The 27,351-nt window shown below is 33.2% G+C and overlaps 1 protein-coding gene across 2 annotated transcripts; it reads left to right on the top strand.

Moving 5' to 3' along the window:
• Window positions 1-9: 9 nt before the first annotated feature.
• Idh3b (isocitrate dehydrogenase [NAD] subunit beta, mitochondrial) lies at window positions 10-26,803 on the top strand. Of its 2 annotated transcripts, none has more exons than XM_089647022.1 (9): window positions 10-122; window positions 2,548-2,610; window positions 7,955-8,050; window positions 9,339-9,455; window positions 12,831-13,038; window positions 13,506-13,669; window positions 15,901-16,110; window positions 16,314-16,450; window positions 25,488-26,803. In XM_089647022.1, the coding sequence occupies exons 1-9, from the start codon at window positions 81-83 to the stop codon at window positions 25,585-25,587; spliced, it is 1,137 nt and encodes a 378-aa protein (XP_089503148.1). In that variant the 5' UTR covers window positions 10-80; the 3' UTR covers window positions 25,588-26,803. The 2 variants fall into 2 exon arrangements, with proteins under 2 accessions (XP_089503148.1, XP_089503147.1); XM_089647021.1 differs by having other exon boundaries at window positions 2,548-2,646.
• Window positions 26,804-27,351: the final 548 nt, after the last annotated feature.

The following is a 27,351-nucleotide window of genomic DNA, read 5'->3' as shown; positions in this document are numbered from 1 at the left end:
GTGGCAATACTCGTTACTGTTACGTCTTCGAGTTTCCTAGGATAAGTTTTTCTCAATTTTACATTTTCATTAATCCTAAAATGGCACTAGTCAGTCGAAATTTATCAAGGGCCTTAATCCAGGTAAGTTATTTAATATGCATTGTTATTTTATATACATCTTAAGGTTAAACATGTCAATATTGTCCACCGTTTCAGTTTTTTTCAAGACTGTTATAACCATGTAATATGATAACTATCACCTTCTTGTTAATTTAAATATAAAATGAATGGTCCTTGAAATGCACTCGAGACCTGACAATCATATTATTTATTATCATTTTAATAGAAAAAACGTGCTTTTAGAAGTTGGTACCTATCTGTCATTTTGTCCTGAGAAGAGTCATTGAAAAAAATCATCATTGATTATTTAGATAAAATAAACATCAATAAATAATGTCAGAGACCCCATAAAATATTGAAGACGTTATTTTTCATTCGATTTTTGCTATTATAAAATATAATGAACTGTTTATAGAAGTATTTTTTCAGAACCTGAGTTAATTTTTTGTCATGTGATTGCATTTATTGGTTAACATCATACTATTTTTGGTAAAATAAGCGCTTTTCACTCATTATCGTACGCTGACAATTTCAAATCTAATCATTTATAGTCCTATTATTTATAAGGTAGCTCTAGTTCTTGCTTAATTTAGAGATCTCAATTAGTTTTAAACTACATTGACTTTTGCCAAAAAAAATGTCTTAAGAGCTGTCGAAAACCACTTTCTGATGTAACGAAATATTTAGATATCCACCTAGATCTTATGGTTGACATCACTCGACTTATCATTGAGATTAAAGGGTTCAATTCAATAATATTTAAAAGTTTAAAAAAATCTGTGTTCGTGTCTTGATATTTTAAGAATATAACAGTCACTATTTGGTTAACGCTGCTAGCACAATATCAAGAGTATAATATCATAGTGTTGATGAGTTTTCGTCTATTTCGCCACCGAAAGAAGGCATAATAAGCATTTTTTATGTAACCATTTGATTGATTAGAACATCACCTGTCGGTGGCTAAGTTGACATGGCGTTTGGGTCCACCCAGGCGTAGCGTGTTCAATTCTTCAGCTAGCTAAGTCTTCCATTACAACCCAAGCAACATTTTCCGTTTACTGTGGTGGTAGTAGGCGATTTTCAAATATTGTCAGGTTATTCGTAACCCGGGAATGTTTTTATTTTTTTTTTTAAATAAAAATTATCGCTATTCATCAAAATATAACCTCATTGTTGTGGTTGGTATAATTATTCAAATTGAAAAATATTTTCTCAAACTGCCGCATTTTTAGGCACATATTATGGAAATTACACTTCATTTCAACAATTACTACAAGAAACAACCTTTTACATGCACAAAATAGGTTATTAGTTTCTTATTTCGGGTTAATTAAGTTATTTATGGGTATTTAGATTGGAACGAAACTTTCGAAAGTATCGCTCCATCCAAAAAAACCTCCAAAATGGGGGAAATGCCATCATTTTATAAGGTGAATTTTGAACTTTGATTGAATAAAAATGGAATTATAATGCATCTTTTACCATCTATCTCAACATAAATTGTTGTTTCTTGTGGAAATTAAGTTGAAACGAAGTGTAATACCTATACATAATCTGTGCATGTTAAAAGTACTGCTGTTAGGGAAATATTTACTTCAAATTAACCACCCATTGTAATATAAATTGATTGATAAACCTTTCTATACTAATTTTCTTTTCCGATTTTATGTCCGGGTTAAATCTTCCCCATAGGAAAAACTAAACCCTTCCACATACTTTTCTACAAATGATCATCTAGTCAATCAACATTATGCAAGTGCATTATATAAGCAAAATAAATACAAAACAATACAAGAACAACACGTCAACTCACCAGAGATCAAATGGGAAAATAATTCACCGACTCCAGATATTTTCATATCAGAGGTTTCGGCTCGGTAGAACTAACAGGGCCTATAAATCCTACTGATCCCTCAACAAAAATATTTAAAAAATCTTTCATTATCCTACATGTATTTAAAATGACTGATTTTTGCATTTTTATATATAAATTTTTTGATAGATCTAATACGCCTAAATTTTGAATGAGAGAGCTAGGTTTAATGCCAGTAGCCGAAATAACGAATGGTAATATTTTTATAGTCTGAGAATGCCAAATTCTTTTTACCTCATTTCCTAAATCTGTATATTTTCTTATTTTTTCATTAACAGATTTTTGAATATTACAGGAATAACATTATATTGTTATTAGGACATTGTTATTATCTTTTATACAAGGCAGTCTGTATAATTCCCATGGGCCAAAGGCTGATCTATCTTTCAAGTTTCACCTTATTTCTTTGGCCCACCCAATATTTGAGCCCCTTAAATAATGTTTACCGTGATTTTCATTGGTTGCTTAGTATGTTGAAGTTAAGAACATTAATAAATTAATAAAAACGGTAGTAAAGCGTTTAAACATTGATTTATCATTCAATCTTTACATTTTGTATTTTTTTGCTTGCAGGGTTCTCAGTCGTTTGGTAAGAGGGGGATACATTGTTCGGTATTAAATAGCCAAAAAGATGATGTAGGTATATCGTCGGATCAACTTGTAACCTTCCCGGTGAGCTTGCCTGCATGTGTGTTTACTAATTATTATTGACTTAAGCATTGTACACTTAGCTTATATTATTATCACATTATATTGATTGCTATAAAAATTTTAGCATTTAGAAAAAAAAGCTCTTCTATGATTTAAAATATATTATGTTGCTGCTGTGAAAAATATGTAAATTGTTGCCATCCTATAAAATCCCATAAATATATATTTTTTTTAGTTTTCACAGTACCTGGGTATTTTTTTAAAATAAACTTTTTTTAGCAATCTAGAAATTCTAAAGAGTGACAGAGTTATAGTTTGGTGTTTTTGATCAAAATTTTGTTACGATTGGTCAAAATTACGAAAAACGAAAATTGCGCAATGTTCAAAGGAAATACTGATTGAGGTTACAATAAAAAAATAATCATTATTGCTTCATCTAAGCAATTATTATTGAGAAATAAAAATGAGGATTAACTCAAATCATTTATCAATTTGATTGCTTCTTGAAGATATAATTTTTAGTCCAACATTTTCATTCTAATATTCTCCATGTTGCAAACAAAGTTTTAAGGTATTTGCATTCACTCGACAACCATATAAACATCCAGTAGTTATCTTTTTTGTAATGGGCACCCAGTGATATAAATCTTTTGGAATGTTGTCAAAATGAAACATCAATGACTAATTCTAACAATTTCTAGGAAATTGAAACAATACAATTTTTGTTTCTTGAAGGTTCTTGATTTTAATCAGTATTTCCGTTAGTAATATGGCTTTGTATGTATAAAAAATTATTTTTGGTGGACAAAATACTTCAATGTTTCAAAATTATTAAAATATTTTGGTCTCATAAGGCAACATTATTGAAAAGTTTTTTTCGTAGCTAATATTTTAATTTTTATACATATCTTAGTTTGATATGTAAGTATACAAAATAATTTTATTAACAAATTGAAATAATTATTTACAATTTAAATAAATTGTAGGTTCGTAGAAAAATGGAATGATTTTAATTCATAATAGTAACTACAACTTTTGGGCTATCATCAACAACTCCATAATATTATTTTATCAAGACTTGCGCTATATTTTCTTTGAAATTTTATTTATAAAATAATATTGGCTTGTCAAAAAAAAAATAATAAAAGCACCAGAGAACTCTTAACCCTTTTTGTATCAATTTTATGATATGAAATTAGATACCTTATTAAAGTTTTAAAAAATTACATCAGAACAATTTAATGCAAGTATTTTTTTATTTTTAAATTCTGGTAATTACTGTTAAAAAAATAATTCATATATGTAGATGTTTTTTGACAGTGGTTTATTAAAAAAATAAAAAATGCTGCTTGCCGATTTAAAATTTAAAAAAGGGTTATTCATTTTTATGTATTTAAATTGTATTTTGTGAAGATCTTTTAGAGATTTTATGAAATACTAGAGTGCCCACTTCTCTGCATTTGTAAGTCTGACAACTTTTTTTTTTTAGTTGTAAGCATGGTTTTTGTGCTTTGGTGTTTCATCCATAAATAATAATATTTATATATTGTTATAATTCGCTTTAAAACTAGTTTTACGCTTTCAGCAAGGAAACATTTTACTTCATGGCAATACTGTATGTATTATGGCTTCAGAATTATGGGCTTTTTAAATTTGTTTTTTTTTTCTCCATGTTCTGAATGTCGGTTTACAAACATTTCATATTCAAAATTTTTAGATAAGGAATAAAAAAATTGCTTACCTATTTATTGGGGCATATTTATGCATTTAATTTATGTTTTTGTGAAATATGTACCCATGTTCGTCTGGCTTAGATAAAAAATATTTTAACGAAATTCATGTTTCTTTGATGAAAAATAATAGAAATATAATTTTCCTATTTTAAATGTATTCAGTATAGTACACTAATTTAGTTAATTCCAATACATAGTACCTAATACAGTCAATTTTATCTTTATAAATAATGAATTATTTTCATGCTTTTGGATCCCATCTATCCTGTAATTAACACAAATTCAGTATTGTAAATTTAAAACAAAATGTAACTAAATGAATCTATTTCATTATGGTCATATTCTATCTATTGCATACTGCTTCAATATTATTTACGAGCATATCTGCACGAAGGACCCTTGGCTTATGCCTTCCAAAATACTAACTTTCCATTCTCAATAACATAGGAATAAACATATTAAAATGTATTTAATATAAATTTATTTAGCATCAAACATAGTAAAATATCATTTATCCAACATTATATATTATATACATATTTTCAGTATTAATTTACCTATTTGTGATGAAAATATATTGTTTTCTCAAATTTCTTAGCCGCAGGGCCTAGTTCATTTTGTTTGATATAGTAAGATACATTTTTGCACACAAATACAGTATTTACCATTCTTTTCCATTTATAAGAAAATGTATTATTGGCATTATTCTGTCTTTAAGTATACAACGATATAAATTTTCTATCAATATTATGAACTCTGTTTTATTATGTACATTATAATATCCAGTTTAATTTATTACACAATCATCCTTACCCAGGCACATACAAAAAACATCAAATACAATTATTAAAAAGTGTGCAGATATAATAATATAAATATTATATACATAATACGTATCTATCAAGTTTTTTTGAGGATGCTTGAATTTTATACAGTCATTTGATATTGACATTCAATTAGATTTATTTTTTAAAAATTGAACAAACTTGATTGAATTTAATATAGTACCTATTTACACACCCTTTTGCAAATTGACTAAATAGACAGGAGTGAAAAATGTATTTACAAAAAGATAAAAAACTCTTTTAGTTAGATTCATAATTTTAAAGTGTTTTGCTCACATTTATTTAAAATAGAATTACAATTATTGTCTTAATTACATCCAATAAATGTGAGATTTAGCTTTGAAAAATGAACTTAAAATTTATTTTCTCCCTTATGATAATTTGACAGCTACCATAGAGCATCGCAGCTTGTTCTTTCTGCCTTGCAATTAATGGAATAGACAAGTGACGTGTTTGGTAGCCTCTAACCATAGATATTTTGGGAGCTTAGCTTAGCTCCTTTTACCGCCAATTGCGTATTGAATATTTTATTAAGGGCTTTTCGCCGCTAAACTCCTTAAGGTGCCTGTAAACGATCAAATTTGTTTGTCAAATTTACGTGTTTGTCAAATTATTTGAACGTCTGCGGCCTTGTTTGATGTGCTTGTCAAACAAACTACGTGTTTGACGTGTTTGTCAGAAATTCTGATTGACGGAAAGTTTGAACGATATTTGACAACATGTTTGAACGTTTGCGTGGGTGTTTATCAAACAAACGTCAGTTTCGTGTTGCCATCACTATGGAGAGTGCTGCGTCATCGAATGTTATAAGTGAAAGAGACTTTTTATTACATTTTATATCCATATATCGCGATCTGCCGCAACTGTGGAAAGTAAAATGCAGGGACTATATGGACAAGAATAAAAGAAACATAGGAATAAAAACAATAACGGATTTATTAAAAGTATTTCGCGCCAATATTACGGAAGAAGACGTGAAAAAAATATATATTGGTATATTTAGCTCTTAATTTTAGCCATTCTCTAGACCAACACCTTCTTTTTTTTCTTTTTAAGACACAGAGCTAATGTCAACGCAAGAAATGCTTTGTCCGCATCCGTCATTTTTAACAACACAAAATATTTCGCTATTCACCCCACTTCAGACCGGATACAATAAACGTCAAAAGACAATTCCCGGCGAAAGCTGTAAATAAATGAACTAATATTTGACAAACTTCATTTGAACGTTTGCGGCCTTGCCAGGCCTTGCTCATCAAACACGTGACGAGCAAACGTTAAATTTGACAAACAAATTTGATCGTTTACAGGCACCTTTATGCCTTGCTGTTTTTTTTTTTTTAAATATAGGTTATTTAATTTCCAAAAAAAATGTTTTATCACACTTGATGTGATTTGAAACACATTTCCCTTTGCCAGGTTTATTTTGTGACTGCAAAATGTCTCTCAATATATTCTGAATTATCAATTGCATCAGTATCTTGAAGAATTATGCTTTTTTTATGTGACATAAGGTTTACAGTGTTTTAGCGCTTTCATCTGGTTTGGTGAATCTTTCATTGTCAATTTTGACAAGTTGACACATTGCCAAACTTCTGTTTCCAAATATACCACAGCTTTTATAATAGAGTTCTTTCAAAGTGAAAAATTAAATCCTCGCACCATGAGTAAACATGCAATAACGATACATAATACACTCTGTATATTATCAGTACATAATTCAAGGTATATACGTTTATATAAATGCAATAAACTATCCAAAATAAGATAAAATGCAATAAAAATTAATATCTCAAATAAATTACCAAAACATTTTACCAATGGTTATTTAGCAATTTGCCCCATTTGAACATTTATTTATTTAACTGATACAATCATAGACATATGAATATTAGGTAGACCTGCCCTAAGTGATTAAAAGCGTATTATCCCCACTCCCCATACCGGTTCCATTGAGCCGGCTGGGCTCGCGTACGGCCTCAAGTGATATTTGAAAACGTGACGTCATCATTCTTGTGCGAACTATGGTCGAGGCATCATCGGTTCATTTTACGAAATAACACGGCAAAATGTTTACTTGTACTATGAAAACTGGTAAAAATAGATGCGAAAAAAGAGAATAAACCCAATTGTCGTATTACATTCCATATATAAGCATTATTTTATTTTATTTTAAGCATATTCACATCGTATAATATGAATCAGTTGTTACTATTACATCGAGAAACGTCTGGACGCGAAACACAAAGCTGGTTGGTTGCTGGGAAGTAAATTATGAACATTTATAAAAGTGTCTTAACTAAATACTCTGAAACTAACTACGACTCTGAATATAGAAGCTGCCTTACTTTGCCGAATTTGGACTTCGCAAATTTGTTCATAACGTGGCGAGTAATTTGCGCTCCCATGTAAAAATGTCTATTCATTCAAAGCAGATTTTACTTTTAAGAAGTAAATGGTGATATTATAATGCGAGATGCCTATTTACTGTCAGATTGATTTATTGACGAATCACAGTCATCTTCACTCCCTTCGTTCTTCAACAGTTGATTTTACCCCTCGCCTTTATCTTCTCGTCTATTAATTCCTATGTCTGTGGATACAATAGAAAAAAAAAAGAAAATTGAGAGTTTTTTTCAGTTTTCTTGGGCTAAATCATATTTTCAGGTTTTGAAAACTATTTTAATCTGGAGAAATAGTTTATAAACAATCTCTACTGTTGTACTAATATGTTCCCATGAATGTTTTCAGCAAAAGGGAAAGGTGGAAGGCAGGACCACATGCACCCTGATCCCAGGGGATGGTGTCGGTCCCGAATTGGTTTACTCTGTCCAGGAAGTCTTCAAGGTTTGTTTAATTTCATATTTTATTACCATACCCCTTTTTCAGAAAGAAAGATAATGCTTGGTATTGTAATAATACAGGGTGTAATAATTCTTTTGATTTTTTTTTTCTTCAAAAACGATTATAATATCAGAAAACGCCGGTTAAAGTAAGTCGAGTACGACCCTTAACACCCTGTATAATTTTCAAGTAGGTACTTACTGTTTCTCTATGGTAGTTAATCAGAGATGTGCTTTATTTCAAATAAATCCATTTCAAATGGAAATGCAAAATGGGTATTTTCCATTTTGCATTTTAAATGCTTTTCTAAAAACCATTTTGCATTTTAAATGCTTTTCTCGATGCATTTTCCATTTTAAATGCTTTTTTGCAACATTCTTCCTACTATCTCTACTCATCTTTTTTTCATGAGCCCCAAATATCAGTCGGTCCTCAACCTCGCTATGAGAGATAATTTACATTTGTCAAGTTGCTCCCTGGTAGGAGCCCTGGCAATTGAGTGATATCATTACAAAAAATACTGAACATGGGGCCATGACGCTGTAATATTAAATGTTAGATAGCAGTTTCTATGTTTTTACGTTGGCAGCATTAGTCCCGCGCAAATTTTTTGTGGTTTCATAATCTGTAGTCGTGGTGTTTTTGGATTTACCATCATGTAATATGTTTGTTCTACATTGATGTCCATTATTAAATTCTATAATTATTTTAATTGTTTGACCTGATAAACCATTTTGCATTTTCAATGCATTTTGAAAATAGGCATTTTGCATTTGAAATGCTTTTCTAAAAACCATTTTGCATTTTGCATTTTCAAATGGAAAAGTTTTGACCCATTTCCATTTTGCATTTCAAATGGTTTTGGGTAAGTACCCATTTTGCACATCTCTGTAGTTAATTAACTGTGTTGGTAGTAGTTTAGAAGAACTAAGCGCATAGTGACTTTGTTTTATATTTTTATTTATTTAAAAAAAAAATTATTAACAGAGTGATGTACGATTATATCAATATGTATTATATTATATCAATATAATACATATTGATATAATTAAGTAAGAACATCAGCAAGTGTACAGCAGACAGAGGGTTAATATTAAGAAATATATATATACCAACCGTCCTATGATGGTGTACAATAGTCTGTTATTTCAAATGATCTGCATAAGGATAAGTATTTGGTATATGTTCCAAGCTGTCAATTAATACCTCCCTAATTGAGAATAACTCGTTTAGGGAGGGTTTACTATTTAGAGAAGTTGCAATTAAATGTTATTTGTCTGTTTGTTTAAAGGCGGCCAACGTTCCCGTGGACTTTGAGTCCTACTTCTTCTCCGAGGTGAACCCCACCCTGAGTGCCCCCCTGGAGGATGTCGCCAAATCCATCACCAAGAACAGGATATGCCTCAAGGTACGGAGCAACCAAATAGACCAGAGGTTCCCAAACTTTTTTGCCCCGTAGACCACTTGCCAAATATTTTTTTTCCGTAGACCCCCTGTCTGCCAAATATTGAATTTTCCTAAAACTATTAACGTGTCATGTGATAATCATTTATTTTTTTAGTAAAAATATTCCCTTCCCTTGCCTGCCCAAAAACCGGGTGGCGGTATAGTTGCTCTGTCTTTACATTGTGCAGACAGGGGCACCCTTGAGAGGTATTACACCAAATGAAAATGAAGCAGGATAAGCAACGGGAATTTCTTTCTGTAGCTAGCCCTAAAGAACTGCCCCTTAAGTTCTTTGTCTTATTCCGGTCAGTTCTTCTTGTCACATGATATCCGATTCTTCAACGTTGCATTTCCTTAGTCAAAATGTCCTCAAACTTAGTTTTGAAGTCTGTGTGAAGTGCATTTAAATGATAAACGTCATTATTACCCTGGACGTTTTTCAAAAACATGTTGGGGAACTAGGAAAATTCGCGGCTTCCAATGTGCAATGTTTTGCTTGAATATATTAATTCTGACGAGAAAAGGAACGTAGACTCTATTTATATTCCTCAATTAACAACTTTACGAAATATAAAAATACAAAATATAAATAAGTAATTTCTCAGTCTATTATATTTGTGTTAGGTCTATTGTGTCATTTACGGAACTCCTAAATGTTGACTTGAGGTAAATGGGGGACCGCTCGCATGTACCCCCATTTGAATCTCGTGGACCCCCAAATTTTTTTCTCTCTGACATAGACCCCCAGCATGCCGATATCGACCCCTGGGGGTCGATATAGACCACTTTGGGAACCTCTGAAATAGACTGTCGATGTCAATGGATGTTAAGCGTTTGGAGTGTATGTAGAAGCAAAGGCAGGGCGCCGCTGTGTGTAGATGCATTTACCAGTAGAATGGGTGAACGATGTTAGTGGCACTTTATTGCGTGCCGTTTCATGTTTATATATTCATGAACCTTCTCCCTTCTACTACTGTTGAAGTGACACTTTCATTTTGACGACCTCTGTGGTTGACTGGTTAGAATCCTTGGCCACTTGCTTGGTTGCTTGAAATGACTTTAGCCATGTTTGGTGACCAGATCTGAGCAGCCAGGCACTTCTCCCCGTCTACTTCCCCTCCCCACTAACATCAGCCATGTAACACCTAGTGGCGGCTCGTGACTTTTGTGTGACAGAGTGCTAAGTTCGTAAAATTCGACATTATTGATAATGTTTAACACCAAAAGATTTTTTTTGTAAATTCGGTGTTTTGTATGAAGATTCTCAGGAAATTTCAGTTTGGAAGTGCACTGCACCAAATTTCTGACAATTTTCATACAAAACAAAAAACTGAATTTTCAAAGAAAAAAAAAAACACATTTTTGGCTTGACATCAAAAATGGCATTTTTTAAATATTAATGTCAAAACACAAGTCACGAGCTGCCACTGGTCACACACCCTAATTGAGAATGCCATAGTCTCACTGAGCAGTTGGGACCCTTGTGCGGTACTTGCATAAAAAAGATTTAGTTTGGGTTGTTTCACAGAATTTGAATAATTTTAAACCTTCCGGAATAAATTCTCTAACTGCCAGTGAAAACCCTATCAAATCCGTTGTGTAGTTTAGAAGAACTAAGCGCACAAACAGACAGACGCGGATAGTGACTTTATTTTATATTATTTAAAAAAATGCATTCCAAATGGTTGAGTTAAATTCTAACTGGTTTCTAATCTTAATATATACAAATTCAGCCTGTGTATGTTTGTGCTCCCTAAACTCGAAAAGTAGTCGAGCGATATGGCTGAAAATTTCAAAGTTTGTTGTTATTAGTGCCAAGAGTGTTTAGAGATGTTTAAATGGCAGAAGAAGTCGGGGATGCCCGAGGAATACTTAACGCAATATCTCTGCACTGTAATGAGATACGGAGTGGAATTAAAATCAATGTAATGTAGTTTTTTAACAGTAACATTATGGTATACAGTAGTGAATGGTGGAAAAGTCAAAGGCGCCCGAAAAGACATTAGCAAAAGCAAAGCATTGCGGGGGATCCACTAGTAATGATAAAGCAGATCTCGAATAGAACTTTCACAGAACTTAACTTTGAAATTTGATGATTTGTTCAAATCTTGTAAAAAAAATGACCCTTTAGTATCAAACATTTCAGTTAATTTAATACCAATCATTCATCTCATTAAATATCCATGGTTTGACTTTTAACCCTTAAATGCATGATTTATTTATTAAAAATATTTTGTAGATATTTACATGCATAATGAAGGAAATATAAAGAATTTTATTTTTTTGTAATTTTTTAATGATATTTGATTAAAAAAAAATTGTTGCAGGTTTACAACACCATGTATTTAATAAAAATTAATATGAACAATTTATGTATGAAAAAAAAATAAAAAACCTAAAAAAATTTCGCAAAACTAATAAGTGTACCGGAAAAATACGAGTTATTACATATAAGTATTGTATTATTGTATCTACTTACCTAAGAAAATCAAAATAATAACAGCAAAACAAAACTGTAATTCTAACCTCCAACCTATTTTCGAGAATCTTCACTTTGTTAAAGAAAAAGTGACATTTGACATTCGCGAAAGAAAAAAAAGGTGATGCCACTCGATAAAATATATTACCGTGAACTTGATAATTCTAAAACGGCATGTATTAAGTATACACCAAAGAATAAAAGGTGGTTTGAACGGTATGTTGCAGTTTTGTACAGTATGCATTTAAGGGTTAATCAAAATAAGTCTCTCCTAATAAATAGCAGCTTGGCCAAATGAGGTCAGACGACCTATTGATTTCCAGCCTTGACCTAGATAAATCTGTTATCAGACTTGAAAATGCTGTTGTATAAACAGTTGTGTGTAAAAAGAACAATAGGTACTTATTTCAGTGTGCAAAATTGGACATTGTCAGATAGAGACCCAGGTGCTAACGAAAAAATAACCCGCTCGCTCATTGGTAGCTCGTGACTGGGTTTCGATGAGCGGGTCATTCACAATCGACCCAGGACTAGTCTCAACTGCTTCCGACTATTGCATCCCCAATTGGGGTATGTTGTGAGACTGAAGGGAGTGGGGAAGGGAAAGGGGATGGGTATGGGGAAAAGGAATGTTCGGGAAGTACCTGGCTATTCAGACTGGTCACCAAATTATAGCCATTATAGTGGGAACCCGATACATTTGTCCACTCAGCTATTAACCAGTCATAACAGCTGATGATTGCTGGTTTCTGGAGCTAAATCATTATATTTAAGAATCCATATTGTTTTCAGTAAAAATGATAAATGTACTGTATAAATGAAAACTCCGCAGTTACCAACGTCTTTTGTTGTTTCCAGGGCATCCTGGCCACTCCGGACTTCTCGCACACGGGCGAGCTGCAGACCCTGAATATGAAGCTGCGTAACGAGCTGGACCTATACGCCAATGTGGTGCATGTCAAGTCTCTGCCCGGGGTGAGGAGTCGCCACTCCAATGTGGACTGCGTCATCATCAGGGAGCAGACGGAAGGGGAGTACTCTGCCCTGGAGCACGAGTGTGTACCGGGTATGTGGACTACTGCAGACTCTCAACGTGAATCTGCGGAAAAGGCCTTTTTAAACATTAACATTAACTCTACTCAGAAACCACAGGGTCTTGTTAAAGAAAGGAAGGAGAGGAAGTTCTAGGACGGAAAAAGGCATGAAAGGTGGGTAGGAATCAGGGGTCAGAGTGTCCAGGAGTGACAGATCCCTGCTGCAGTGCAAGGAAATGGTTTGAGAGACCAGCAACAGGTCAAAGGGTCTTCAACCGGCCTCTTCCTATCCGGCCTGCCACGCAGCTGGTGGGCAGGCGTATCCGCAGCCAAAACCTAACCTGGACAAACCTCACCCCATGAACCCGGGCACCCCTACTTAGTCACCAAACCTCTTGAGGTGACCTATGCTGGGGTGTTACTGAAACTGAACCTGTATAATATCCTGTTATTGTTGTAGCTATTCTTTCTAACCACCTATTTTCCCATTGACTTCCAGGAGTAGTGGAGTGTCTGAAGATCACCACGGCTACAGAGTCGCAGCGGATCGCCAAGTTTGCCTTTGACTACGCCACCAAGAACGGGCGCAAGAAGGTCACCGCCGTGCACAAGGCCAACATCATGAAGCTTGGAGACGGCCTCTTCCTCAAGAGTTGCACTGAGGTAGATACATTAAAACACTCCCATTTACTTTTGTCAATATTGAAAGGGTTCATCAATGATTTGATGATTTTGATGATTGACTCACCATTTTCACACTTATCAGTTCAACCTTAAGCTTGGTATATTCGAAAAACAATTACAAGTTGCAACTTGACACAGTATTACAGGGCAGAAGCAATTGAAACAGTAGAGTACACAATAAACTGCAAAATGCTTTATGCTTTTGGCTAAGCAGCTTACCGGTTAAACAGTATACTGGCTAAACTGATTTCCAGTTAAGCCTGTTTTAGGTGAAGCCACTTCTGCATTTAGCCGCTCTCCTGTTAGTCCTTCCCTAGTAAAGCCTTCCCAGTTAAGCAACTTCTCTGTTAAGTCACTTCTCGGTTAAGCCACTTCTCTTTAAGTCGCTTACCTGTTAAACCTTTCCTAGTTAAGACACTTACTGGAAAAGCTTTCCCGGTTAAGCAATTTCTCTGTTAAGCCACTCTCCTGTGAAGGCCTCCCTAGTTAAACTGGCTAAGCCTTCTTAAGCAACTTCTCTGAGAGCCACTTCTCGGTTAAGCCACTTCTCGGCTAAGCCGCTTCCCTATTGATCCAAACCTGTTAAACCAAACTAAAAGCTACAACCTATCCTGATAAGGGCTCTGCCAGGGCTTAATTCACTAACACAAATCAGCAAATGGGGTAGATACTTCTGGTTGCTTCTCGAATGACACATGTGGTTGTGCGACAATTACTCCAGGATTGACAAATGATCTTGGCGAACCTTGATCCAAGATTAAGGCAGCGAATTGGCCATGGTTCAAGCCAGAACCTTTTCACAGGAATGTTGGATGATACAAAATCCAACAAAATCACGATTTCACCAAAATGTTGGAAAAGGAAATATAAATACGACGTATAAAATATTCTGAATACTTTAGATTAGCATTGTTCCACTTTCAAAAATTACATCTCGTATTTTATTGATTCTTCAGCACCACACGAGACGAGAGCTCCTGGTTCGTCCTGTGTTTTGATTAAGAATTATCATTTTCTTCTATCGTAATCATAGACAAACATCGGGATACCAGTGCATAAAAGCATTAATGACTGGGAATGTAGGTACCGTTTATAGTTGCATATTTTATATGTAACATCCTTTTGCATCCAATCCTAGGAAAAACTTTCTTGCAAATTGAGTAGTGGAATGGAACATACTTCCACAACATGTCATCGATGCTACTAATGTAAACCAATTTACAGTTCAATTGGATTTTTATTCGGAGAAAAGAAAGGATTGTTATATTTAATTATAGAATACAATATTAGCGATTCCTAAACGAAAATTTGAAAGAGAAAAAGATACGGTCACTTCTAGGACTTGAATCCAGGACCCTTGGCTTGTTATGGCACCGCTCAAACAACTGAGCTAATGGGACCCTGTCTCCTTCAGTCATATTTAACTGTATCATATCAACATTGTCTTCATTTTCTCACCGCACATTTTTATTGGCTGCTATCTTTGTATATGATCGCATCATTGCATTTATATTTATCTAGACAGTGTTTTAGATAAATACAGGGTTTTCCAATAAGAGGTGTTATTTTGATATTCAATCGTAAAAGATCAATGGTTTCGTTGCTTGTGTGGCACGTAGCGCCGTCTTGTTGAAAGTAAACGTTGTCCAGATCAATACCATCTAATTCCGGCTATAAAAAATTATTAATCATCTCTTGATAGCGCAATCCATTCACCGTAACTGTTGCTCCAGCCTTATTTTCGAAAAAGTAAGGTCCAATGACTCCGCCGGACCATAAACCGCACCAAACAGTCACGTTGAGGATAGAGAGGCTTTTCAACAATAACTCTTGGGTTTTCCGAGCCCCAGATGCGACAATTTTGCTTGTTGACGAAGCCACCGAGGTGGAAATGGGCCTCATCACTCAAGATGATTTGCATTTGATTCACTCAAGTGAATTTCAATGCGTTGTTGAAGCATGTATCGTTCCATTTTTATTAATGGCGTAGTTTCTACTTGTCAAATGTCAAAAAATGACAGCTTCAAAAGTAACATCTACCGAAATATCGGGCTATTCAAAATAACATCTCTTATTGGAAAACCCTATATATATGTGAGTGCATCAACAGAATGCTCCCTGCTAATTAAATAATAATAATATTAATTCGGGCGTCTGAGAGAACTGTATTTTCACAAAAATCTAGCATTATAATAAAATTTTGTTTGCAGATGTCCAAGCTGTACCCCAAGATTGAGTTTGAGCAGATGATAGTGGACAATTGCACTATGCAGATGGTTTCCAACCCTCACCAGTTTGACGTGATGGTGACACCCAACCTGTACGGCAACATTGTGGACAACTTGGCCTCGGGGCTGGTGGGCGGTGCCGGCGTGGTGGCTGGAGCCTCCTTCAGCGCCCGCTGCGTCGTGTTTGAGCCCGTGAGTATTGTTACACGTCACTATATAAGGATAAGAGTGCCGATAACCCTGTAACATACATGTTGAATTTGGCAGCTGTTTGATAGATTCCCCTACCTTAAAAAATCGATTGCAATCTTTTGAGTACAGATATGTCAGGTGGGAATGCTGTCCTTGTTCTCTTGAGATGAGACACATCTAATTATTACATATTATTATTCCAGGGCGCGCGTCACACATTCTCCGAAGCTGTTGGCAAGAACGTGGCCAACCCTACTGCCATGTTGCTTTGCGCAGTCAACATGCTCTCTCACATCAATCTCCACAACTACGCCTCTCTGATCAAAAACGCTGTCGACAGGTGAATAATCAATAACCCTCTTAAATAAATTAATTTATTGTTGCCGAAAATATCGGTTGCTTATATTATTTCAATTTCTGCAATTTTGCCGACTAAATAGTTACTGCTGGATCTTTTTTTTCCATAATTCAATTTTATTATTGCAAAAGCTGTTGAATAGTAGATTAATTTAGTCAGTTTTTTTCTTTTATAAATTGGGGAGAAAGATCTTTTCGGTTAAAAATTCTAACCTCAAATTTTTGTTCTGAAAAATTGAAAAAAAAACTTGTAGAATTTAGTAAAATGGCATTTGTTAATTTAATTTTGACAGTGGATATATCGGTATTGCAATAACATTATTTGTCAAGTAATGCAATACATCTATGTATCATGCTAGGTATAAAGAGTATAAGTCAAAAAAATTAAATATTAGATATTTTCAATCTCTGGGACACAATATCTTCACCTGGTATAAAAATATCTATGTAAATAAAAATGTTGATGTTCGTTTGTTCAAAATCTTAAATCTCCGAAAGTTCTTCGCCGATTGCTTTGAAATTTCACGTAAAAAAAAAAACAGCGCCATCTGTTGGACGTAAAAGCAACATGCGCTATTTTATCTACACACACAGACTGAGCCACGAAAAAGCGTGGCGGGGTATTTGGCATTTGTTACGCAATCACCCAATAGAAGTACTCACAGTTTATAAATTTGAAATTGCTCTCCTGAAAGGTTGTTGTTTTTGATTTGTACTCTTTATGCTTAGCATGATAGATATTACACTACGTAGAAGCCTTGCTTAACTTATGTGATCGCTTAACAAGTGTTCTTGCAATAAGTATATGCCACCGAAGATACCTTCATATCATATGTGTACGTTCAATTATTAAATACTTGAAGATGTTGCATAAACAATCATGTGTGACGTTGCACAAACAAAATTAGCACCACTAGTTTTCAGGTAGAAATCTCTTTTATCAACGAACTATGCCAGTCCTCAAAAATGGCAGGACTCAGAGATTAGTTTATTACGTTTTTAAATATGTACCATTCATCCTTGTTTGCGCAAGTTCTTTAATAATAATTGATTTTCTTTATGTGCAACCGTGTTTTATCCTTTATAGAATTCACAGAGTGCTATAGAGAATGTTGAATGCAACACCCCTTTGTGTTCAACTCCTTTTGCACCACAATGTACCTAAATAAACTGTGTGATCCAATTTAAATTATTCTAGGAAAATGACTGTTAAATCAGATTTTCATTGTTTTCTTTTTTATACTGTCTATAATACAACATTTAAATATCAAAAATTTTTTTGAGATTAACCTCTTGAAGACCGGAGCGTAAAATGGAAAAATATTAGCTTAACCTAATGTTTTATTAGTCTAAACGATGCTGATTTTGTTTTTCATACATTTTTCGAAGCATTAAGGTCAAAATCACATCGCGAATTATTCTAATAAGGATCATAATAGAATGCTCGCATGTTCTTCAAAGACTCATCAGTGTTCAAATGGTTAAACGAATATTATCACGTCAACCCATCAATTAATTTGTTTTATCGATAATTAAAGAATTATTGATTTTTGTATGAGATTTTTGCGCAAATTTTACATCGGCCATCATAATTGTCAATCAGTACATTTTTAAAATGTTATTTTAAAAATATGTATTTTAGGTTTATTGAACATAATGGTGCAATTATAGTTGTTTTTGAGCATTCTCAATATTCAGAAATGCATTACATTGTAAATTTTGATGTTTAAATTTTAATATTTACGTTCATATTTGGATTATTTAAAATTATTTATTTTGGTTTTTATTTATTTTTTTTAAAGAGCTTTGTTTCTCACAATCAGGTTGTATTCTACAGTGATACATCATGTCATTTAAAAATGTATCATATTAACACACTTCAAGCCGGCCAAAATAGGCTCCCTTTCGAGAAAATGGATTTTGCTTTAACACATCCCATCTGAAGTTATTTTGACTGAAGCTGACCATAGAAACTGAATTAATTGTTAGGCGAACTTGTCCTAAATTTATTGATGTATTAAAAATAACATTACTTTTTGTTTTTGTATTTATTCATCAAAATAAATTTCTGGCGGGTATTATTCGCGAAGGCGCTACTCTGTCTCCGGGCGAAAATAAATGTCCCATGCGAATTTCTTTAATTGGTTTTAAATCGCTTAATCTTCCAAAACATTTTAATAAAAATTTCTACATAGTAACTCAGCATACCCAAGCTATGAAAGTACTAAACGAAAATCGCATATTATTTGAAATGTAACTCAATTAACCTTGTAATATGATTTTTTTTTTGTATTTCTTTGGCATTCACTATGTAACAATTGCTAGACATTTTTTGTTTTTTAATGAGTTTTATTATTCACAATGTACATTTGTTACTTATAAATTTTATTAATTAGCGACCGGTTTCGACACATTCGTTTTTTCATTTTTTTGTTGATTTCTAATGTTTCTAATGCGCACAAATTAAAATATTTATTAATGTTAGAATGTTTAAACTTAGTTTTATCCCGGTTGAAGCTATGGCCTGTCTCTATCAAATGATTAGCAAACTCGGAGAAATTATTATTTTTTAAACATAGTTCGTGTTCCCTAATTCTGGTTTTGAAATGTCTAGTAGTCATACCTACATAATGTGAGCTACAATCATTACACTCTAAAGTTTATAGTGATAGAAACTAAATAAAACCCCATATTTCTGCACTTAAAAAGTTAGTTTTAAAATAGCTGGTTAATGACACGAATGTGTCGAAACCGGTCGCTAATTAATAAAATTTATAAGTAACAAATGTACATTGTGAATAATAAAACTCATTGTAATATGTTTATTACGGTCCCCGCCTATCGGTATTTGCTCACACCTGCTTTCTTTAAATACGCCCGACATCTCTCGCTCGCTTGCACATAGGAGTTGTGCGAGTTGTGGAGAGGGGTGCGGAACAGAGATAGAGATTCGAATTGGGTTTCATGGTCATAAAAAACCCTCATTCCCGGAATTGAATTTTTACAATAACAAATAATATACTATCCTTTCGTCGAAATACCGATGTAAATGAAAGGCACGAAGATAAATATAAAAAGAAGACTTGCATTACGATTTGATAATTATTTACATATACAGGGTTTTCCAATAAGAGGTGTTATTTTGAATATCCGCTATTTCGGTAGATGTTACTTTTGAAGCTGTCATTTTTTGACATTTGACAAGTAGAAACTACGCCATTAATAAAAATGGAACGATACACGCTTCAACAACGCATTGAAATTATTAAAATTCAATTGAGTGAATTAAATGCAAATCATCTTGAGTGATGAGGCCCATTTCCACCTCGGTGGCTTCGTCCACAAGCAAAATTGTCGCATCTGGGGCTCGGAAAACCGAGAGAGTTATTGTTGAAAAGCCTCTCTATCCTCAACGTGACTGTCTGGTGCAGTTTATGGTTCGGCGGAGTCATTGGACCTTACTTTTTCGAAAATGAGGCTGGAGCAACAGTTAAGTTGAATGGATTGCGCTATAGAGAGATGATTAATGATTTTTTATGGCCTGAATTGGATGTTATTGATTTGGACAACGTTTACTTTCAACAAGACGGCGCTACGTGCCACACAAGCAACGAAACCATTGATCTTTTACGATCGAATATCAAAATAACACCTCTTATTGGAAAACCTATAGTTGGGACCTTTACAAAGAGATTGCTATATAATATTCATACAAAAACATTGAATAATTCCGTCTTTTCTGCTATTGAAATGAGACCGGCGTAAAAGGTAGAATTACCTTTCCCGCCCTTAAGCATCAATCGACCGAACGGGTAGAACTACCTTTCCCGGCCGAAGTGTGTTAATATGAACTGGTTTATTTCTGTTGATTTATATAAAATTATTATTTGGAAAATTGTCAAAATTATGCGTAAAAACACCGCACACATACATTTACAGCATTCTTCTGGAAGGTAAAGTGAGGACAAAAGACATTGGAGGACACAGCGGAACCATAGACTTTACGCACGAAGTTATTGCTAAAATCAATCAAGATTTTAGGTTTAAGGTTTCAATATGCATTTATAATAACTTAAATACTTTCCTTCAAGATATCATAGCAATATTGTCTTTGATAGTGATTTTTATAATTCAATTACACAATTAAAATATGTACAATATTGATAACAATGGCATGCCAAAATTTCTTCGATTTTCTCTGAATCAAATAATCTTGGCTGATATTTTTATACATGAAAAGTTTTTCTTTTAACATTTTTTCAATACAAAAAAAAAAATGAAAATATCTAATTTTTCGTCTATAATTTACCAAGCAAAATTTTTTTTTGCAAAATATGAAGAAATATGGCTATCCCATTTGTCCTATATAATATGTGATGCCCTATGTGAAGCAGTTTATCTGCAAATCTGTTACTTTTGAAGAGCTATCTTAAAAATTATCATGCCTAGAGTGGTAGATACTCCCAGTATCGCCCCGGTGAAAGACCAACATTTAGAATCGAAACGTTGCTTGAAATGGCTTCAGCCGTGCTTGGTGACCAGATCTGAATAGCTAGGTACTTCCCCACCTTCCTCTCCTCCATCTCCTTCCCATCAGCACTATCTTCAGCCTTACAACAAACCCGAATTTATGGATATTATAATACCATAGTCTAACTGCCTTCAGACGGTTGTGAGCTGTTGGGACTCTTGTGCGATACCTACAAGAATTAAAAAAAAGACTGCTGGGGGCAGTTGGGACTCTTGTGTGGTTTTCACAGTCAAAAAATATCCTTGTCTGATAAAAATACAATTTTAACTGAAAAATTAAACTTTGCAGTTACCTTCTGTAAAATACCATATTTCCAGATAAGATTGTTTAACATAAGGCATCCATATGTACCTTCAGATAAAATATCAATTTATATAATGTTATTGTACATGGTGTTTAGAAACTCATGGTGTAGAATCCAAAGTTTCACCTTTATTTCATGAGTTTTTTTATAACAATTATCACTATTTTAATTGTGTATGCGAATAGAATTTCAGCCATTTTGTGTAGATAATGTGGAAGTGATAGTAATACATTTATTATGTTTTACGTTATGGAAACATAAGATTATTTTATAATTGTGTGGTATTGGCTAGATTATTTGAAAACAATTTGGGTATAGGTTGCATGAAAACTGTTAATATTTGCACGATTTTTCAGAGATTATGTCAAAGGTTCTTTGTATTATTGCATTATTACTATTGGTAATGAGATGATTCCCATAAGCACTCAGGTCATAATATCCCCGTTGTGCTACCTCCCATATTTCACCTTATTCCCTAGACAGTAACCCCTGTCCCTTTAAGGCGAAGGACTACGAAGTAATTTTGGTTTGAAAAGTTGATTGCTTAGAAGAAGACATCTTGGCTTTTGAAATAATAAGCCCAGAAAAAATAAACTATCAGGCCTATAAAAAACTGCTTTATAGTTCAAAATCTCCTACTTGCAAACTCCTTTTCAGTTATGGTTTTATTGTATAACTTCGTCAAAAATTCGTCAAGTTGCATAAGTCAAAACTTGCGACTTGTGTTAAGGCGATGCCATACGTAGTCATGCAAAATCATGTGTTTTTGGTTTGAAAATTTGGTCGCCTAGAAATGTTTCAGATGCTTTAATTAAATACTGCGAGTAGAATACATCTTGACCTTTGAAATAATCGAGTATTTTTTAGATAAGTCTTTTTATAAGCCCAGAAAAAAATAATATAAAGGCCTATGAAAACTGCTTTAAAGTTCAAAATCTCCTACTCACAAACCCATTTTCGGTTATGATTTTATTGTATAATGTGGCAAATTAAGTTATTTATAAAATGATCGGAAAAAAATTAAATATTTATGCCTGAACATCCACAAAATAAAATAAAAGGCACTTTTTGGCCATGTTTTTTTCTTGCATAAATCAAAACAGGCGGATGGTGTTAAGCGGGAATTTAAACCTTATCACCATCTACGTAAGGGTTGTTATTGATAGCGGCTCAATTAAAAATATTACACGACGTAGTGCATCGCCTTAAGTGGGAGTTTAAACCTTATCGCCATCTGCATAAGGAGTGTTATTGTTAGCAGCCTGATTCCAAATGTTACACAATGTGGTGCATCGCCTTAACCTTTACATACCTGAAGATAAAAATTACGTATCACCCGGTCACTAGGGTCCCCCATACATAGCGGAGAAATCATTTCTCTTAAAATTATTTTTGCCCTTTCCAGTAACACTCGTATATTAGTTGCTACATTTTTAACAGAAAATCGCCCGTCTTCATCTGGCAGTCAATCATTAAGTCATTCAAAACGGTAAAAGAGATAACAAAATCGAGCGTAACTCAAACACATGTTATTGTAGTCCTTTCCAGTAAAGGATTTGGGAGAGGGGAGAATAATTTCTTCGGGATTTGATAATGGTTAGATATTATTTAATGTCTTTAAAAAAAGTTGACCGGTCGGTGGCTGAGTTGACATCGTGTTTGGGTCCCACCCAGTCGTAGTGTGTTCAATTCCTCAGCTGGCTAAGTCCTCCATCACAACACAAGCAAAATTTTCTGCTTATTGTAGTGGTGGTAGTAGGAGATTTTCAAATATTGTCAAGTTATTCGTAACCCTGGAATATTTTTCTTTCTCTTTAGAAAAAAAAAACCTTTTTTTTATTAGACAGATTGATTACCGAATAATTTCTTTAAGTTTTCCTACAATCTAGAGTATGTGATGTAAAAAACAACATAGATATCGTACAAAACTCTGTTTGGGGGGTGTTTATTACCCCCCTCCGGTGTGGGAGGGTTGAATTGATGTCTTTTATTTCATTTTGCATGTTATTTATCACAAACTTTAATAAACTCTTACAGGATTACCAATAAAAATGTGTGATTGCGAGATGTAGACATAGTGTTTTTAAAAATTATTTAAATATGTTTCGGTTTCGGCTGAAACTAGAACAGAAGCCGAAATTGAGTTACGGCTGAAAATTTAGTTTCAGTCGGCCGCTAGTACTTTCCATATCCTTCCCCTATCCTTTCCCCTCACCCTTCCTCAAATAGGAGATGCTATAGTCCCACAGGCTGTGAGCAGTGTGGACCCACAAACGATTTAACTTTATTCAATAATTGTATTTTGCTTTCAATATATTTGTTATGTTGTTAACATTGTAGTGGTATTATTTTGTAGCATTATTCAAGAAGGTAATGTGAGAACTAAAGACATTGGTGGACAAAGTACCACGAAAGACTTCACTCAGGCCATCATTACTAGGATGGCTCAGCGGCCTGAAAAGCAATAAGGTTTACCCGTTCCCCAATACATTTACACAATCTCCTGTAATGTAGTTCCCGTAATCTGGGTTAATGGTATTTTTTATATTGAAATTAAATTGCTGTAGAAAATCGGCTTTGGAAATGTAGAAGGAATTGACCAATATGTATTTACTTATTAACCCCTGGGGTCTTTTGAGATTTTGTCATAAAATATTGTCAAATTCAAGATTAATTTGGAAATATTCCTGTTTGACCTAAATTTATGATTTTGAACATATCTTAAAACGAAAATACAGTTTTTGAAAGCAGATGAAATTTAAAAAAAGAGGATTTTTTTTACGATTGTTTTTTCTTATAAACTGTAAAAAACCACTTTAATACGTAAACATATTTTAAAGGTTATTTTCACTTCACTTTTTTTGGTTGCATACAAAAATATCACAAACTTTGACAAACCTTTCTCATCAAGAAAGCAATGGCAGTTGATGACTTTTTGGAATGTATTACAGTTATTTGAAAGTGCCTACTAACTTTTAAATGCAAATACAAAGTGTGGGTTGTCACTTTCGAAATTTGCTTAAATCTATATCTAATACAAAAGGGAGATCGATCTTTTACGATTCCGTATCAGCTTGTGTCGTAAAATACACAAGAATACTCTACTGCTGTCGGTGTTCTGTGTACAAAAGGACACAAATGACCCAAGGGGTTGCATACAAAATGGTTTATTCTATTGCCTTTTCACAATTGATATTATTAGAAGATATCAAACAAGGTTAATTCACATTGCCGATATATATTAAACCCTGTTATTCGAAATTCAGATTAAATTGTAGACTTTATTCTATGCAAATGTATTGTATACACATATTTTTGAAATTTTGTACACATCATCTTTATTTTACCTGCTGCATAAAATTTATTATATTATTCATATTACTTTTTTATGTAAATAATATTATGGGAAATAATACTGATATATAATTCTGGTGGTTAGCGCTAAAAATGCCTGTCAGTTTTTGGAAATTTGATTTAGGTACCAGAAAGGATTCTAAAACATCCCTTATTTCAACGCTATGAGTACCTTTTCCAGGTGCTCTAGATTAGTGAAATGGTAGCGCCTATCTAATATAGGGTTCCATGATATTTCATCAAAATGACAGTAAAACACATCTTTAAAAAGTGATATTGAGTCATTAAAAGTGAAGAAACAAGTTACCTATTTAACCTAGTTTTTGTTTCATTACTTTTCATGACTTTATAGCACTTTTTGTAGGTGTGTTGAACTGTCATTTTGATGAGATACCCGGTCACCCTAATATAGAAGTCAAAATATTGTTTCAGCATTTTTTATACCAGGAAATCATCATTCTTGAGCCTTTCATAAATTTAACATAGGCACTTCTAGCATTAAGTACAAGAATTATATTGTCTTACATTATGTGCTCTTTTTAGATACTTATATTTTTTTATTAATTCAGATATAAATTATAAAAAAACTAAATTAAAAAAAAAAATTGAGTTGAACTAAAAAATATTTTTCTAAAAAGAATAATAATGTAAATTGAGACATCTTTTTGTTGTTTAGAATTGACTTATTTTGAATTTGATGGTAAATAATACTAACATGTAATTAAACCGCAACATTGTACTAATCCTGTAATGTAAAATCATCAAAAAAAATAATTCCATACTAAACTGTATGTCTTCTGCAAATATCTGAGTGTTTTTTCTGGTTTCCAGGGTTCTGAAGGCCGGTAAGGTGCGAACAAAGGACATTGGCGGCCAGTCCAACACCATCGACTTCACCCACGCTGTTATCGGAAATCTAAACCTCAAGTAAACTCACCGTAGCCATTCTTATTGTAATATCTCAAATTTGCGTTCAAAATAGCGTGTAACAGATACAAATATTATAGAAAATACTCAAAAAAATACAAAATACTCTGTATGAAAATACAATTCGATAATGAGGCATTTTTGGACCCTTTTTCAAACGCATATTGGAAATTTCTAATGCAGAACAAATCAAAACCGAGCCTGTTAATCTATAAGAAACAGCACTATTTTATCTGAACAAATTACTAGTCCTTTTTACAATGGCGCTCAAATTGCTGGCTGCGTTAAAAACTTGACTACTAATCCTAATGGACTGCGCTGCAAACCGTTGCTTTAGTTAAGCGAACTTTACTTTTTTGCACAGGATCTGGTTATTTCAATGTGCGCTCTTCGGTGATCAATGTACGACTGGTGTCGAAGTTTATTCAAAGCATTCTTGAACCCTCCTGGTGTCAAAAATATGGTCACGTGGTTTGCCTCCAGCTTTTCGAAATGATACCCATATTTCATGTCAGGGCAAGTCCATCAATTTTGATATCTATGAAAAGAACCAATCACTGCGGCTTGCGCTAATCAATTGAAAGCATGAATGTGTTGAACTTACATAGACAATATCTTTTGCTTGTTTTTTCTATGGTATCTGAATCTTTGCTCTTTTTAACTCAATTCTGAATAGTGAATACGAATTTGAATACAAATATTTGTGATATTCCTAATCTCTGCTAAAAATGTATACTGTAGGTATCATACTATTATATTCCATAGAAAAAAATGGACTAAAACTCGAGAAACGTAACAGTCGAAAATAGTTACCTACTAGACAGGAACAACATTACTAATAGGTTATTTATTTATTTATCGTTATTGTCAAAGTGTTTTTTGTTGTTGTTATTGTTATTTATGATAAAACAAGTTACCTACTGATGGAGAATTTCAACTCTCCTAGCTAATAAGAGCCGAAATTAATTTTATGTTTTCCATGTTAAATTATTGAATAAATTCATTTGATGGATGCTCCAGTTCAATTTCTAGTATTATTCTTCATGAAGACATTTAGGTGATTATCCTTTAAAATAATTATAAGAAAATGTAGCTTATTTATTGGTAGACAACATAAACTAATAATATTACTAGGTACTTATTAGTTTCAGTCCTACCAAGCGCTAATCACCTGTAAAAACGATGATATTTTTATCAACAGCAGACAGTCGTCATTAAGATGTGTTGGTTGTCTAACAATCATAATATAATTGCAAGTTGACTGCAGTTAGTTGTCTGTGAAGTTTTTTGTCTGATGTTTTGAAAACATTTGGTAGCTTGAGACTTGAAGCTAATACGAACCTATGTTTCTTTTAGATCTTATTTCGAACCAAATAATGCTTATATTACAAGATATATCCAAAGATTTATATCGTATGTATGCATAACTTTAAAATTCATAATGTAGCAATTTTTTTGTAATGCTAATTTTTTAAAGAGCGTTAAATTAAAAATAATACAGTAGGTTGATAAAAAAATTTGAATTGAATTTTATGTAAATAACATTTTTTGGAAACGTTGTCGACAATACAATTTGTGTAATGATTGTGATAGAGAAAAACATACTTACTGTTTAAATGAAATGTTTTTAATTTTGTTTTAATAAAATTAACCTGTTGGTGAAGTGACAAAAACTTTTTTTATTTGTTATACATTACTAACACAAAAATACGTAAAACTCAATTCGATACATTGAGACCCAGTTTGACATTACAAATAGTGGTGTTTG

Source organism: Hesperophylax consimilis, chromosome 25 (assembly GCF_061612785.1).
Source record: "Hesperophylax consimilis isolate HC1 chromosome 25, BYU_Hcon_1.0, whole genome shotgun sequence".
In the NCBI taxonomy this organism is placed as follows: Eukaryota; Metazoa; Arthropoda; class Insecta; order Trichoptera; family Limnephilidae; genus Hesperophylax; species Hesperophylax consimilis.
Note: the sequence above shows the minus strand (reverse complement) of the source record. Positions and strands in the feature narration are given on the sequence as shown.

Bases quoted from the DNA above. Each gene is read 5' to 3' on its own strand.
- Idh3b (XM_089647021.1), top strand. From the start codon at position 81: ATGGCACTAGTCAGTCGAAATTTATCAAGGGCCTTAATCCAG. The intron at 2,647-7,954 runs GTGAGCTTGCCT...GAATGTTTTCAG, and splicing joins ATCAACTTGTAACCTTCCCG to CAAAAGGGAAAGGTGGAAGG. The intron at 13,039-13,505 runs GTATGTGGACTA...ATTGACTTCCAG, and splicing joins GGAGCACGAGTGTGTACCGG to GAGTAGTGGAGTGTCTGAAG.